This window comes from Biomphalaria glabrata, chromosome 11 (assembly GCF_947242115.1).
Source record: "Biomphalaria glabrata chromosome 11, xgBioGlab47.1, whole genome shotgun sequence".
Taxonomy (NCBI): domain Eukaryota; kingdom Metazoa; phylum Mollusca; class Gastropoda; family Planorbidae; genus Biomphalaria; species Biomphalaria glabrata.
In genome coordinates this window covers 40,177,625-40,191,858 of record NC_074721.1, presented here as the reverse complement: position 1 = coordinate 40,191,858, position 14,234 = coordinate 40,177,625, and the positions used below count along the sequence as shown (strand labels likewise).

At 36.9% G+C, this 14,234-nt stretch overlaps 1 protein-coding gene across 1 annotated transcript; it reads left to right on the top strand.

Annotated features, from left to right (window-relative positions):
• Positions 1-276: 276 nt before the first annotated feature.
• On the top strand, positions 277-12,544 carry LOC129928981 (uncharacterized). The gene is made up of 7 exons (XM_056045597.1): positions 277-416; positions 2,178-2,258; positions 3,566-3,606; positions 3,955-4,085; positions 9,065-9,224; positions 11,718-11,784; positions 12,371-12,544. The coding sequence occupies exons 1-7, from the start codon at positions 378-380 to the stop codon at positions 12,542-12,544; spliced, it is 693 nt and encodes a 230-aa protein (XP_055901572.1). The 5' UTR covers positions 277-377.
• The last annotated feature ends 1,690 nt before the right edge of the window (positions 12,545-14,234 follow it).

Genomic DNA, 14,234 nt, shown 5'->3' with positions numbered 1-14,234 from the left:
TCTTTACATTTAAATTTAGGATGAAACTTTTATAAAGAAATAGTACATTGTTTTCTTTTTTTTGTTGCACATATGTTTAGATGCTCATTCAGAATTTAAAAAATGATGAAATCCTTGTCCAACCTCTCGCAGGACGGCGGGGGAACGGCAGAGTCAGGGCTCGAACCTGGAAACATACAGACGGTAATCTAGCGCTCTAACCACACGAAGTAAAATTTTTTTTTTAAATACAGCGCTGTGAAAACAAAGCAGTACAGAAGTTGCTTTTTTTTTTTTTCTTTGTTACTACTTTTCCGTCTGCTGTAAGGTCATTTTTTAATTGCTCATTAGGCTAGACTAGATAACATTATCTGACACATGTGGAAATAGAGAGAAACATGACCGCTCAACACACATGCTGGACTACAAGCCTTAAGGTAAATATATCTCGCATTGTCTGATTGTAATTAGTGTGCTGGCAGTCTGCTGTAAAACAAAATCGGCATTGGCTTGACCACGCAATCCGGCTTCTAGTTCTAGCTACTTAGGAGACTATGATGCTACACTTAGGAGGGGAAATCGTATTTGATTTTTATCACGTTGCAATGTTTTAGGAATACCAGAAGGTTTGATCACACTCTTCAGCGTTATGAACCCAATAAATAGATAATATTGTTGGTGAAAAACTTTAGTTTATATAACGAACCAGAGGCGCGGTGGTTGAGCTGTAATGCGCTTGGCTTCCAAACCGGTCCTGGGTTTGAATTCTGGTGTAGACTAGGATTTTTGAATTTCGGGATCTTTAGGGCGCCTCTGAGTCCACCCAGTCTATAGTGGGTGCCTGTCGATTGTCGGGGAAAAAGTAAAGGCGGAGTGTCGTTGTGCAGGCCACATGACACCCTCGTTAACCGTAGGCCACAGAAACAGATGTCCTTTATATCATCAGCCCTATAGGTCACAAGGTTTGAAAGGGGAATGTTATCTTATTTTCTTTATTTTAAGAACCAGATCATGGTAAAGTTTCTGAGACTTAACTTAAAGGTAGCATTTTTTTCCTGTTTGCGTCAAGACTATAGGTTTATTGTGTGCTACATTTTCAAAGGCTGTCTTGTTGTATGGTGCGCATAACAGTTATCATCGGGTCCCGAGTTTGAACCCTTTCCATTTCTATCCTCCGCCGTCCTGCAGGAGTTTGGGACAAACTTTATAATCATCATGCCTGAACTAACGTCCAGAAGTTATGAAACAGAACATGAGCAGTTAGCACACTGTGAATATCTTCTAATAAAGTTATATCTAGTTAAAGGAACTAGTTTTATTTCACTATTAGCACTACACACCGGGTCGGCTCCTTGATTTGTTCCCCGATTTATCACACTATCCTCTTGTTTGAATAGCTCAAGCTGCCCTTCAATGGACCTCATTCACCAATCGTAAACGAACAACATTTATCCACGTAATAATATTGATAAAACAATGAAAATTACGTATCACATGACAACCTTTATGGCTTGCGTAATTTGTATAGAAGAGATAGAGAACCACGTGGCAAAGTGTTGTTTGTTTATGATTGGTGGATGAGGTCCATTGTATTGCTAAGTTTAGTTAGATCTGTCATACTAACTAACACATTAACAAAAAAATGTTTATTTTTATTTTTAAAGAGAAAAAATCTATTTAGTATGCATAGAGCTGGAACATAATTTAAAACAGCAATAAATAAGTAGTTTGTCATATTATCTCGTGAACTGCAGTGTGCCACACAATTATTGAATACTGAATTAAAGGAAAGGGGGATTTTTTTATTTACGAAAATGTTTGTTTTTTTCCTTCAGGTTTTGAATAAGAGATTGACCTTATACAGAAGATTTGAACAATTAGTTAATCATTATATGATATAAGTTAGGCCAGGTTCATATAGAACTTCTCCTTCACTTTCAAGTATCCCTTGGTCTGCTGGACTGTTGGGGCACCACACAAGATATGTCAACCTTCTTTCTCAATTCCTCTGTAATTTGCCTTTGATAAAATTTCATTCTGATTTTCTTCCTGAAAATATTGAAACTTTTTTACCTGCTTGGGTGGACCACTTTGAGGGGCCGATTTTGAGTTTATGTCTCCACATAAACTTTCTTTGTAACCTTGTTAGAAACTCACTTTTTTTGACTCTTTACATCTTTAAATATCTTTATTACTAGATGGTGTTCAACGTCCATGTGTTGACGGTGTTGCTGTGTTTAAGTCATGCGTTGTGTTTAACTGAATCTCTACAGGGCAATGTTGGTAACATTTTTTTATATATGCTCTCATGTATATTATTATTATTATTAATTATAATTACTGATTGTGCGTTCTCCGTGAGAGAAATAAGAGAGAAAGTTATTTAAGAGACTTATAACTTATAAAGAGTGGCAGGAGACGAGGTGGATAAGTGGCATTATTTGGGGAAAAGGAAAGGCGTTTGGTCAATGTCCTGGCCACATGACACCCTCGTTAACAGTGGGCCACATAAACAGTTGACTTTTATATCATCTGCCCTATAGGTCGCAAGGTCTGTAAATGGAACTTTACTTTTTTATGCAGGATGACAAACTCTCTCCACTTAGATCATAGTCGGTTTTATGTCTCTTCCATACTGGTGCCCATGTGTAAGTCCGTCTTGCCCGAAGCTTACTAGTTGCCTTCGCCCCAACTCCTATAATGATAACGGTTCCGCCGGATTCAATATCTTAGTGACGTCTTAGTCATTCGTGGATGCTAATGGTTTCATTCATTGCTAGAGACGATTTGTAACGCATGTCATTATCTTATCTTATCTTATACAGACGTTACTTCAATAAGAAGATGATTACGTCCTACGTCATGCATGTTAACCAATGGCTTAAATTCCGCCAAGTCACTGGTTTTCCTGGCTAGCTCAGGCAACCCATTCCATGCTCTAATAGCACTAGGGAAGAAGGAGTATTTGTACAAATTTGTTTTTAGCATTTGGAACTAGGAATGTGCCTTTATCTTTGTGTCTTTCTGAGTATTTTATTAGATTTTGTTTTTATATTTGAAGATTGTAGATATATAATGTTTACATACTTAAAACTGTGAATAAACGTTTCTATAGTACAAACAAGATTCATTTTAATTATAACTACCCCTAGACCATCACTTGCTATTGATTCTACACACTTATTTTTTGTAAAAATGAATGAGTCTTTTTAGATATATTATTAGATAAACTAAGCTCTTTAATAATAAATGTAACTTAAGGGGTCTTGAATTTTAGATTTAGATTATCTATGATACATAAAGTTGGAAATTTTCAGTGTTTTTCTCTATTCTGATTACACTTAATCCTTGCTTTAGTAAATTAGTTTGATAACATAAAAGAAAAATTGGAAGAACATTGACGATAGTAAGTGAGAGATATACGCCTTTTTATTTTTTATTGTTTAAAATTCTATTTCTGGCCGTGTAGGGTCACACACCTGTAGATAATAAACGAAATACCTTTTCTAGTTACAATTTTGTACTATTTATTGGTTTGCAATGTTTATTTAGCTTTGATATTTTGTTCTTAATATCTTATTTCTAGAGCCATTCAAATTTCTCTGACAAGACAACGAGAATTAGCAGGTTCGTTCAAAGAAGCTATATTGCCTAATTACTAGTACACTTAGTTATAAGAGTGTATTTAATAAGGTAACAGTTCCATTACATTATCTAAGCCTAGACAATTTGTCTCCCTTTAACTATTTATTTTCACTACAATCAGATACTAAGACAATGACTACGTCGACAAGATTTTGTACTTCAAATTTTTTATTATGAAGAAAAAAAAAGTCATTATGAAGTATTGTTCTAAAAATAGAAACAGACAAATACATTACAAGCTGAGAAGCATTTTGTAAAGAGACATAATTTTTTGTTTGTTTTGTATTTTTATCGGACTAGATTTCCTATTCTTCTGTTTCCTCTATCTAGACCCAACAGTCCACTAGTGATTGATTATGTCCAGCAAGCGAATGACTCCAAAGCCAGAAGAGGGACTTACAATGCTACCAGTTATAACTGGCCCAACGACATACCATATGTGATCGACCCTTCTTTTACAGGTATTAGGCATTAGGTATTAGGTATTAGGCATTAGGTATTAGGTATTAGGTATTAGGCATTAGGTATTAGGTATTAGATATTAGATATTAGGTATTAGGTATTAGGTATTAGGTATTAGGTGTATGTGTTGTTAAGGCCTCCGCGCGGTGTTGATTCTTGACAATCTGTCTAGTGTAGATCTGACTGGAAGTAACACTGAACTCGAACTACTTCAGTAACACCGGCGAAAGGCCGAAACAATCAAATACGTAGTCGACGCTGATGTTGTTCTACAAATATGTTTAATACTCAAGAAGGGAATCGTCCGATGTCAATAATGTCGTACTCAAGTCTATTACTCTACAAGAAGCGTCTTCCTTTTTGCGTCACCTAGAGCGTTCTTATTTTTTAAAGATCTGTCACGTCACTTGTCGCTAATTAAAACTTTCCCCTTATTCCCGAAACAAATAACTAATTCCTAATCATGTCATAACAGTGTACAAAGCTTAGATCAACTCTGTCTGTCTATTTCTTACAAATTAAAACTAGTTATTTTTCACCCAGGGAGGCGCGGTGGCTGAGCGGTAAAGCGCTTGGCTTCCGTACCGGGGGTCCCGGGTTCGAATCTTGGTAAAGACTGGGATTTTTATTTCGGAATACCTTGGGCGCCTCTGAGTCCACCCAGCTTTAATGGGAACCTGACACTAGTTGGGGAAAAGTAAAGGCTGTTGGTCGTTGTGCTGGTCACATGACATCCTCGTTCACCGTAGGCCAAAGAAACAGGTGATCTTTACATCATCTGCACTATAGACCACAAGGTCTCAAAGGGGAACTTTTTATATTTTTTTAATTTTCCCCCACCATTAATGCACCTTGTCACTCTGCAACAATCTTAGTAGGGTCGGCTTTAGACATATGTAAACTATGCATCTATGTAAGGCCCACGATTGTTGAGAGCCCCCCAGAGGCAATTGTATTGTTTACTATTTTTTAGAAGAAATAGCGAAACTTATCCTCAATGTTATTGTTGAAGTACACTATGTTTTTAATAAGCTGCATAATTTTAGTTTTTTTTGCAGTTAATTTATATTTTCAATTTTATTTGGGGCCACCAAATTCACTACGCCTACCCTAGGGCCTCCAATTATCTAAGGCCGGCCCTGACTGGAAGTTCCGAAAAGTACTTTAAGATTTGGTAATAAAACATTCCGATGTTCGATAACACAGTAGCAGGGGCGGACTGGATGTCAAAATCGGCCCAGGCATTTCTATACAATCAGGCCCATAAATTACATATCTTTTGATGGACATCCAATTATAGGTCCTCAAAATCATTATATTACTTTGAGCATCGATAACTGTTCACATGCATACAATGAGCTCTGTATCTCTATAAAAAAAAACAACAACATAGCCCTAATGTTGCTTTTTAATCGCTCAGTGTGTAGGCCCTAAAAGCATACTAGTAGCACTGTCTACGGATGTAAGCTATTACATTATTTCGAATAATTTATTAAATTAAATTACAATGTAGAGAGATTTAAGAGGGCCCCGTTTGTAAAAGAATATTATAAAACCTGTAACAATTTAATACATAGTGGTATCCATGTGGCCCTTTCTGTGGTCCTACTGGCCCATTTGGGTACCGGCCCACCGGGCATTTGCCCGAATGCCCATATAGCCAGTCCGCCCCTGCACAGTAGTATCAGCTGGCCTAGCATTAGAAGAATATGGAATCTTATGGAAATTGTTAAGTTCTTTGAAGGACATTGATTGCAATTTGTTGTTTGCACATGAAATGTATGTGCATCTTAAATCTTTTCAAACAAAGATATTCAATTTTTTGAGGCCAGCAAGTGAAATTAGGCTTTAGCATTTTCCTTATCTGAAAAGTGAAACTATTTGTAGTGAAAGGGTTGAAATGTACACGACTGAATTGTATTCCTTGATTGTGGAATTTGAAAGCAAATTTTAAGACGTCAGCAGCTTGAACCTTCGATGAAGTCCAGTATGGAATCGGCGCCGACAGGGGCCGTTCATCCCGTTGGTAGTTAGAAAGGCTTTTATCCAACCACCAGGCCTGGACATTGGGATTCTTCATCCCATGTCCTGTCTGAGGGCGCCCAGCGGTAGACGGCCATATCGATTGACTGGGCCAGACCGGGCCGTGCCGCGTACACAGCACCCCGTCCCCAATCCTTGGTCCACTCGCTACAGGTGGTCGAGGACAGTGCTGCGGGGAGCTTGTCTCATATTCCTATACTGTTACCGCCACTGTCCCGTGCGAGGATCGCCACTCCAGCTAACGGGATGCTGATGACGACCCCCTTTGTGGAACGGTGTGACGGACTTGTGGACAGGGTTGCAGGTTACTTGTTCCATCCCACCCCGAGTGAGATAAAAAAAAACAAAAGCTCACCCAGGGAGACCTGCTAGAAGGCCTGGTTCGCTACTCGTTCTTTGCCTATCCAGTTCCACCCCTGGACGTTTCCACCGGAGGGCCACGCTGAGGCGACGGGTAGCTGGAATATCATTAAACCAGATTTCAATACCCTCAGCTCACCATTTAATGCAGAAACTGATTCAGCTCCAGAGGACTTAACTCCAAGCAAATTATGAACTGAAAGGGAAGTTTCAGCCAGTTCGTTCGCGGGAGTTTCATGGATGCCAGAAACTGTTGTTCCACACTTTAAAAAACTTTGCTGCTAAACTTTCACATTATATGGAACCACATTCATCTGTGAACAAGCTTTTTTTTTTGTTTGAAACTTATCAAGTGCTAGAACAGGTCGATGCTTATTAATGTGCCAAAATCCTAACATATCAAATATCACGTATTGACTGTAATTTGACAGCAGTCACAATGATAACAACTAGAAAGTTAGTTTCATGGTTACGGAACATTATTCACGAGAGTAAACAGTTATATACTTCACATTAAGTACAACTACAAGTTTGTGGTGAAATGTTGTGATAATATAACGAACAGACAAAGATCATCCATAAAATTAGTTCAAGAAATTGCTAACTCTTGTTATAATTCCTCAATTGGGAGTGTGAATATATATATATATATATATATATATATATATATATATATATATATATATATATATATATAATATATATATATATGCGGCCCCCAGTCCTCAATTTATTTTTAATGCGGCCCTCGGCAGAAAAAGGTTGCCCAGGCCTGCTCTATATCATTGTACTACGAAAATAATCTACCGAATGGTCATCGTCAAAGGCAGATAACTGTTGTAAAACGATGTAATCTATTTTTAATTTATATAAAAAAAAATTATTTTTTTTAATTTTAAATGTCAACAACATAAAATATTATCTTTTAATTTTACTAAACTGTTAAAAATCAAATCTAATATTTTAAGTTTTATAAATATCAGCATTTTTAATATATATTGAAGTATTAGTTGTAAAATTAAATAAAAAAAATGGAAAGATTTATACCTTAAAAGAAACATACAATTCAAAATATGTCTATATAACCACAATTTGCAAAAGTTATGACACACGCACATTGTGACCTTTTAGAGCTAAAGATATACATTAGAGTGTCTCATGGGCGCATTATTATTTATATTCCTTTATGTGTGTAAAAACATGAGCATCTGTTGGACGATAAACTAAAAAATACTAATTTTGTCGGAATAAATATATATTCTTAGCTTAAAATGAAGACAAAAGCGGATTTACTACTGTCACGAATGAATGTGTGTATGTATGTATGTATTTTTACACTCTGCGCGAATGACCGGAAGTGTGTTTGTTGTCAGAGAGTGGTTAGACAGAGTCCAGCTTGTGTGTGATATGCCGTTAAGATCATTAAAGGTTCTGTGTTTGATCTAGTGGTTGAATTGTTTGATTTCGTTAACTAGAACTGAACCAGGGACACCTAGAGACGTAGCGAGACCTAAGGTAGATTCTATCGAGTAATAAGTAAAAATATAACAGGAAAGCTGAGACATATTTGGATGTAAAAATAGATTATAAAAATATACACACATACACACATTCATCCGTGACAATTACTTTAACATGTTCATCTAGCTTTCGTTGTAATTTTATTCCTTCTGTATCTTAAATGATGATTTTGACAGCTAGTCTTGTCTAACAATAGGATCAAACCATTTCTTTAAAAAAAAAAAGATTAGCATATAAAAGGCATCATACAACAAATATGACGGCATTCTTGATTTGAATAGCAAATAGAAAATTGTTAAACTATGCCCACTGATTGGAGGATCGATGGGAATATTTAAAAATGAGTCGGAGGTATAGCTAGCTACAATGTTGTTCATTTTTTAAGTAGAGAAATGAAACTATTTTCTGGCGCGTATAAAAAAAAAAGATGAACGTGAAATATCCCATTAGTTAATGTAAGTACTAGATCCACGGGATTCTAATCAAATAATTTTAGGTCAATTTCATTTCTTTTCTGTAACTTTTCGTTCATATGGCCCGCGACACGAATGTCGGAAATTAAAATGGCCCGCAGGTTGAATTAGGTCGGGTATCACTGTACTAGTCTACTTGTGTAGCTAATCTTTAATTTCTAAGAGAAGTGTGAAGCGAATAATGACAAATCAAGAGAGTTAAATAGAAACGAAAAGTTTTACGATAAGCTTAAGCTTTATCTTAAGTCTTTTTCATTAGTCTACATAGGAATTTAGATTATTTTATGTAAATAGTGTTTAGCATTTTCATGATATATACTTGTGGTTTAAAATATTGCAATTAGGAAATAGGAAATCAAAATTACAGTACATAATAACAAAACCCGGCAATACTGTAGGTTTTGGCTCTCACAAATTTTATTTCAGATTTAGACTTTAAAAATACAAAGAAGTATTAACCAACCAATTCCATTGTACCAGTAACCAAACACTAAGACTTAAATAATTTTTAAGAATGAACCGCATTCCAGCACTTACTATTGCAGATTGAAAAACCAGTGTTTGTTTTTTATTTTATCAAGGTGATCGGGTGACTCTGGGTCAAGTCATGACCTACATCTCTTCTCGTGTCTGTGTGACATTTCACAATGTCACAGACACCTTCGACGAAAGCGATCCTAACTGGCTCCATGACCACGGTTACCAGACGAGAGCTCACTTGGTCATCAGGGAATCTAACGGGTTAGTAACCATTTTACAGTGTTTCAGAGGGAAGACATATTAGAAACGCCTTTCTTCTGTACCATAGCTCCAGCCTTAAAGTAAGATTTTCTATCAATGTCTAGATTGGCGTCGCGAGCAGGAAGTCTGTACACTGTGTTGAGAGTCTAACTTGAACTCTATTCCAAAATAATCGTGCAAAATGGATTTAATCTGATCTAGATACAAGTCTTTCGGAGATAAGATGTTTCCGTGGAGCATGTGTAGTCATTGTTCACGACCTCGTACCCTTTGACCCTGTGACGTGACAGGTGAAAAGTTTTAAATAGTTTATCGGGAATTTAAAAAACAAAAAGCTAAAATTAGATTTAATGTTACTTTTCATTTCAACGAAATACTTTGTTATTTAAAGCGCTAGCCTCTTGTCCAGGGGGCCCAGTTCGAATCCCAAATGAAGATTGAAGTTTCATTGGGATATTTAGACGCCCTTCCGTCTATGCTCTTAAAAATATGTCTGACGTTGTGCTGGTCTCACGATACTTCAGTAACCGAAAGATTATCTTTGTCTAGGGGCCCAGTTCAAATGCCAAATAAAGACTGAATTTTCATTGGCGATATTTAGACGCCCTTCTGTCTATGCTCTTAAAAATATGTCTGACGTTGTGCTGGTCTCACGATACTTCAGTAACCGAAAGATTATCTTTGTCTAGGGGGCCCAGTTCAAATCCCAAATAAAGACTGAATTTTCATTGGCGATATTTAGACGCCCTTCTGTCTATGCTCTTAAAAATATGTCTGACGTTGTACTGGTCTCACAATACTTCAGTAAACGAAAGATTATCTTTGTCTAGGGGGCCCAGTTCAAATCCCAAATAAAGACTGAATTTTCATTGGCGATATTTAGACGCCCTTCTGTCTATGCTCTTAAAAATATGTCTGACGTTGTGCTGGTCTCACCATACTTCAGTAACCGAAAGATTATCTTTGTCTAGGGGGCCCAGTTCGAATCCCAAATGAAGACCGAATTTTCATTGGCGATATTTAGACGCCCTTCTGTCTATGCTCTTAAAAATGCCTGACGTTGTGCTGGTCTCACGATACTCGAGTAACCGAAAGAAACACGTTTACCCTAAACCTAAACTCTACTGTATATTTTAAAAGACCTATGCAGTAGTACAGCGGTTCTGAATTTTTTAAGCTCGGCGACCCCTTTTTACAATTCGCCACTCTTAAGCGACCCCCCCCCCTTCCCGCACACACACCCCGCAATAGAAGAATAGACAAAAACAATCAATTTTTTCGATGGTCTTTGGCGACCCCTGGCAAATCTTATATCGACCCCCAAGGGGGTCGCGACCCACAGGCTGAGAACCCCTGCAGTAGTACGTCTTTTGTTATACATATTTAGATTTAACCCTTAAATTGCTGAGCTGTTTTACAATGAGTGCACACAAAATACGATTTAAGGGTTAACCACGATTCCGCCAATTAGTCAAAACTTCCATCGCGCAAACACAAATCATTGGCTGTCAGGATGTACGTGTTTACAAAATTAAATATTCAAGAACTTTAGCACTAAAATGTTGAATTGACCACGCTCATCAGGGCTGTTGAACAATAACATAAACTTTCCCCTAAATTGGTCAAGGGAAACAACAACATACTTTCAGTGTGCTTTAAAGAGAAAAGGCATGCACGGTAATCCCCCTTGGTTTAGACCTGAATGAATGAAAAAAAGAAAACATAAATTGTTTTAACTCTTTCTCTCCTAAAAGATGATACCAACGTTGATTCCACCAGAACGTGTTAAATAATAACGGAGAGAAAGAGTTAAATCTTTTCTAAATCGACCATTTTCTTTTCGCATCTTTCACCCACATCTTAGGTTGTGACTTAATAATAACAATAATTTAATTTATAAAGCGCTGTTAACAAACAAAATGTAGGCTCAAGGCGCTGTGATAACATTACAAACATAAACACGAGAGCTAAAATGACAAATTAATCTAAAAAGTTTTAAACAGGTAGGTTTTAATGTTCGTCTAGAATGCAGTGTAGCATGTTGTCTGTCTGAGATCAATGGGGAGTGAGTTCCAAACCTTTGGTACGCGCACTGAAAAAGCTCGCAGACCGTAATTTTTGAGGGAGAAACGTGGCACCACTAGAAGCGTTAAGTCCATTGAGCGCAGGGCTCTCTGGGGACATATGGAGTGATCAGTTCTGTAAGGTACAAGAGCATTTCTTTGTTATAGATACACTGATGACAAAGTGTGGGCACCGTTTAATCGATTCTCGCCTTCACGGGAAGCCAATGGAGTGTCCGCAAGAGCGTAGTAGCAGAATCTCGTCTTGTTTTTCTTAGGACTATTCGTGCGGCCTTGCTCTGAATTCATTGCAGCTTGGCTATTTTGTAATTTTGTAATTTTGTATTTTTGTAATTTTAAAATTACATAATTTTATAATTTTGTCATTTTTAATTTTGTAATTTTATAAGACTGTGTTCTTGTGTTCCAGATGTTTCTCAGAGCACGGCCAAGGGGGCGGAGTTGGAAGCAGGTACTCGTCTCCATGTCATGAGTTCGTAAGTTCAATTTATTAGAGAGTTCCATTCATGGCGGGAAAACGATAAATAGCTAGCTCTTTGGTCTATCCGGTGTAGAAAAATATAAGAATTTTTTTATAATCTTGTTTCTTTATGATCTCCTGTATGAATTTTTTTTATTTTTGTTTCTTTTATTGCAGAATTGTTGTTACCGGTTGTTATTTTGTTGTAGTACCAAACTGCTGGTAGACAATTAAACCGTTGTAGGCTTAATATATCGTAACTAATAAACTTTAAAAAAACTTGAATAATTTCCTAGTGAACAATACTAAATGTAACTTTATATACAATATAAACAAAATCAATTTATGATAATTTAAATAAGTGTAGTAGACTTTAGAAATAATATTTTTTAAACAAAATCTAACTCACTACTATGACACAACCTTTAAGTCTCACGTTCTGGAGTCGTCTCCCCTAAGTAAGACTACAAGACAATAATGCCACTTAACTTGCATCATTCACAACCAATCGCTGACCTTTTCCCACCGTCACCATAGAAACACACTCACACACACACGCACACTCTCTATTACAAGAATCACATTTTCTATTCCTATTGAAGCACTGCCATGGAGTGTACGTGATTGAAGTTGATGTAAACATGATGAAAGTAGAGCGGATGTTTTTGGTTGTGTTGACAGAAGAAGCTTCTGATGAAACCTCGGGGTGTTCTGTCGTAATTTTAAGTGAAATAAAAAGGACTATTGTGAGAGTTGAAGGGGTTATTAGCAAGTGACATGAAGACAGAAATGTTTAATTCTATTTATATATCAACTGAAGCCACAACAACAAAAAAGTGCAGACCTTCATCAACAGATGCCTGACAAATATCCTAAAAATACACTGGTACGACAAAGTAGAAAACACCAAACTGTGGGAGATGAATGGACAGAAAAATATAGAAGTGCAGATCTTAGATAGGAAGTGGAGATGGATTGGTCACACCCTAAGAAAAGATACCAACAACAGAGCTAGACAGGCCTTAGAGTGGAACCCCCAGGGAACAAGACGTAGAGGAAGACCAAAAAGAACATGGCGACGCAGTGTACTAGAGGAAGCCGAGAGGACCGGAAAGAGCTGGGAAGCCATCAAAAAACTAGCAAGACACCTTGGAGTGTGGCGTGTTTTTGCTGAAGCCCTATGTTCCATGAGGAACTCAAAGGAAAGATGATGATGATGATATCTATCAACTTTCAAGTTGAAGATGTGTATATCTATAAATAAAATGTACTAGTAACGTTGTGTTAAAGGGAGTGTATTCACATTTATTAAAAACTCTACGTCAAGAGTCAATTACGCCTACATCGGCTGAGTCGTACTAGATGTTTGAGGCTACAATCCAACGACCGAAGAACAGCTGGAACAACTTAATTTTAGTTCGGAGGAATCTTTAGACTTTCACGTCAAATTTAGTGAAAACAAATAAGAGACAATAAGAGATTTGATACGATGATCCATTGCTACAGATGTGATTGTATAAAACTTTAGCTCAATTCTTATATACAAGGCAGATGTCAGGTCTAAATGAGCGCCCTTGACATTATTTAGTTTAACGTGGAAATCTTCGTTAGAAAGAGGCAACGGACTTCTGCCATTACAGAATTACAGTAATCATTAAATTCTAATAATAAAGAAAAACATATATTTATTTTGGTCACTGGTATTGCATACTTTCAGTAAATCTCTAATTTAACGTCTTCAAAGCTTCCTTGTTGGCTAACTTTTACAATTCTGTCACACACAAACACATTGTACGTAATTGCAAAATATATATAGCTATTTATTACATTGTTGTTGTATTATCTTGACAAGGGCATTAATCTGCACGAGTTACTACATACGCTAGGAGTTATCCACTCACACCAGGAACCCATGAGAGACAACTACATCACAGTTCACACTGTGGATATCAAACCTGGTGAGACATTTGTGATTGTATGCCATACAATTGTACTGCTCAGTCTCCCATAGACTCACAGAGAACGAGGAAGATAGACTCCCATTGTTAAATTATACACCCTGCATCTCAAAATAACGTTAAACTATATAATAGTAATATAAATCATCTCACTAAAATCTATTTCTCCTTTATAAAGCCGAAATATAAACCACATTGATCATTCAGGGCCGGCTTAAGCATAGGTAGATTAGACAGCCGCCTGGGGCCTCCGTTTGGTGGGGGGCCCTTGCGTAACATGGATCAAATCTCAAACATAGCAGAAGAAATAAAAGGTTCTGTCTACTCGCCTAAGTCTTGACTATGATTCAATGCGTTTAAACGTAAATGTTTAGATCTACTTGCTTGACTACGTATGTTAGAAGACCATTGCTTTCTTCCCTTTGGTGAAATGTCAAAACGTGATTTCAAGTCTGGTGATCATGAATCGTTCATTAAATACATTCGTGCTATCGGGGCTATATGACTT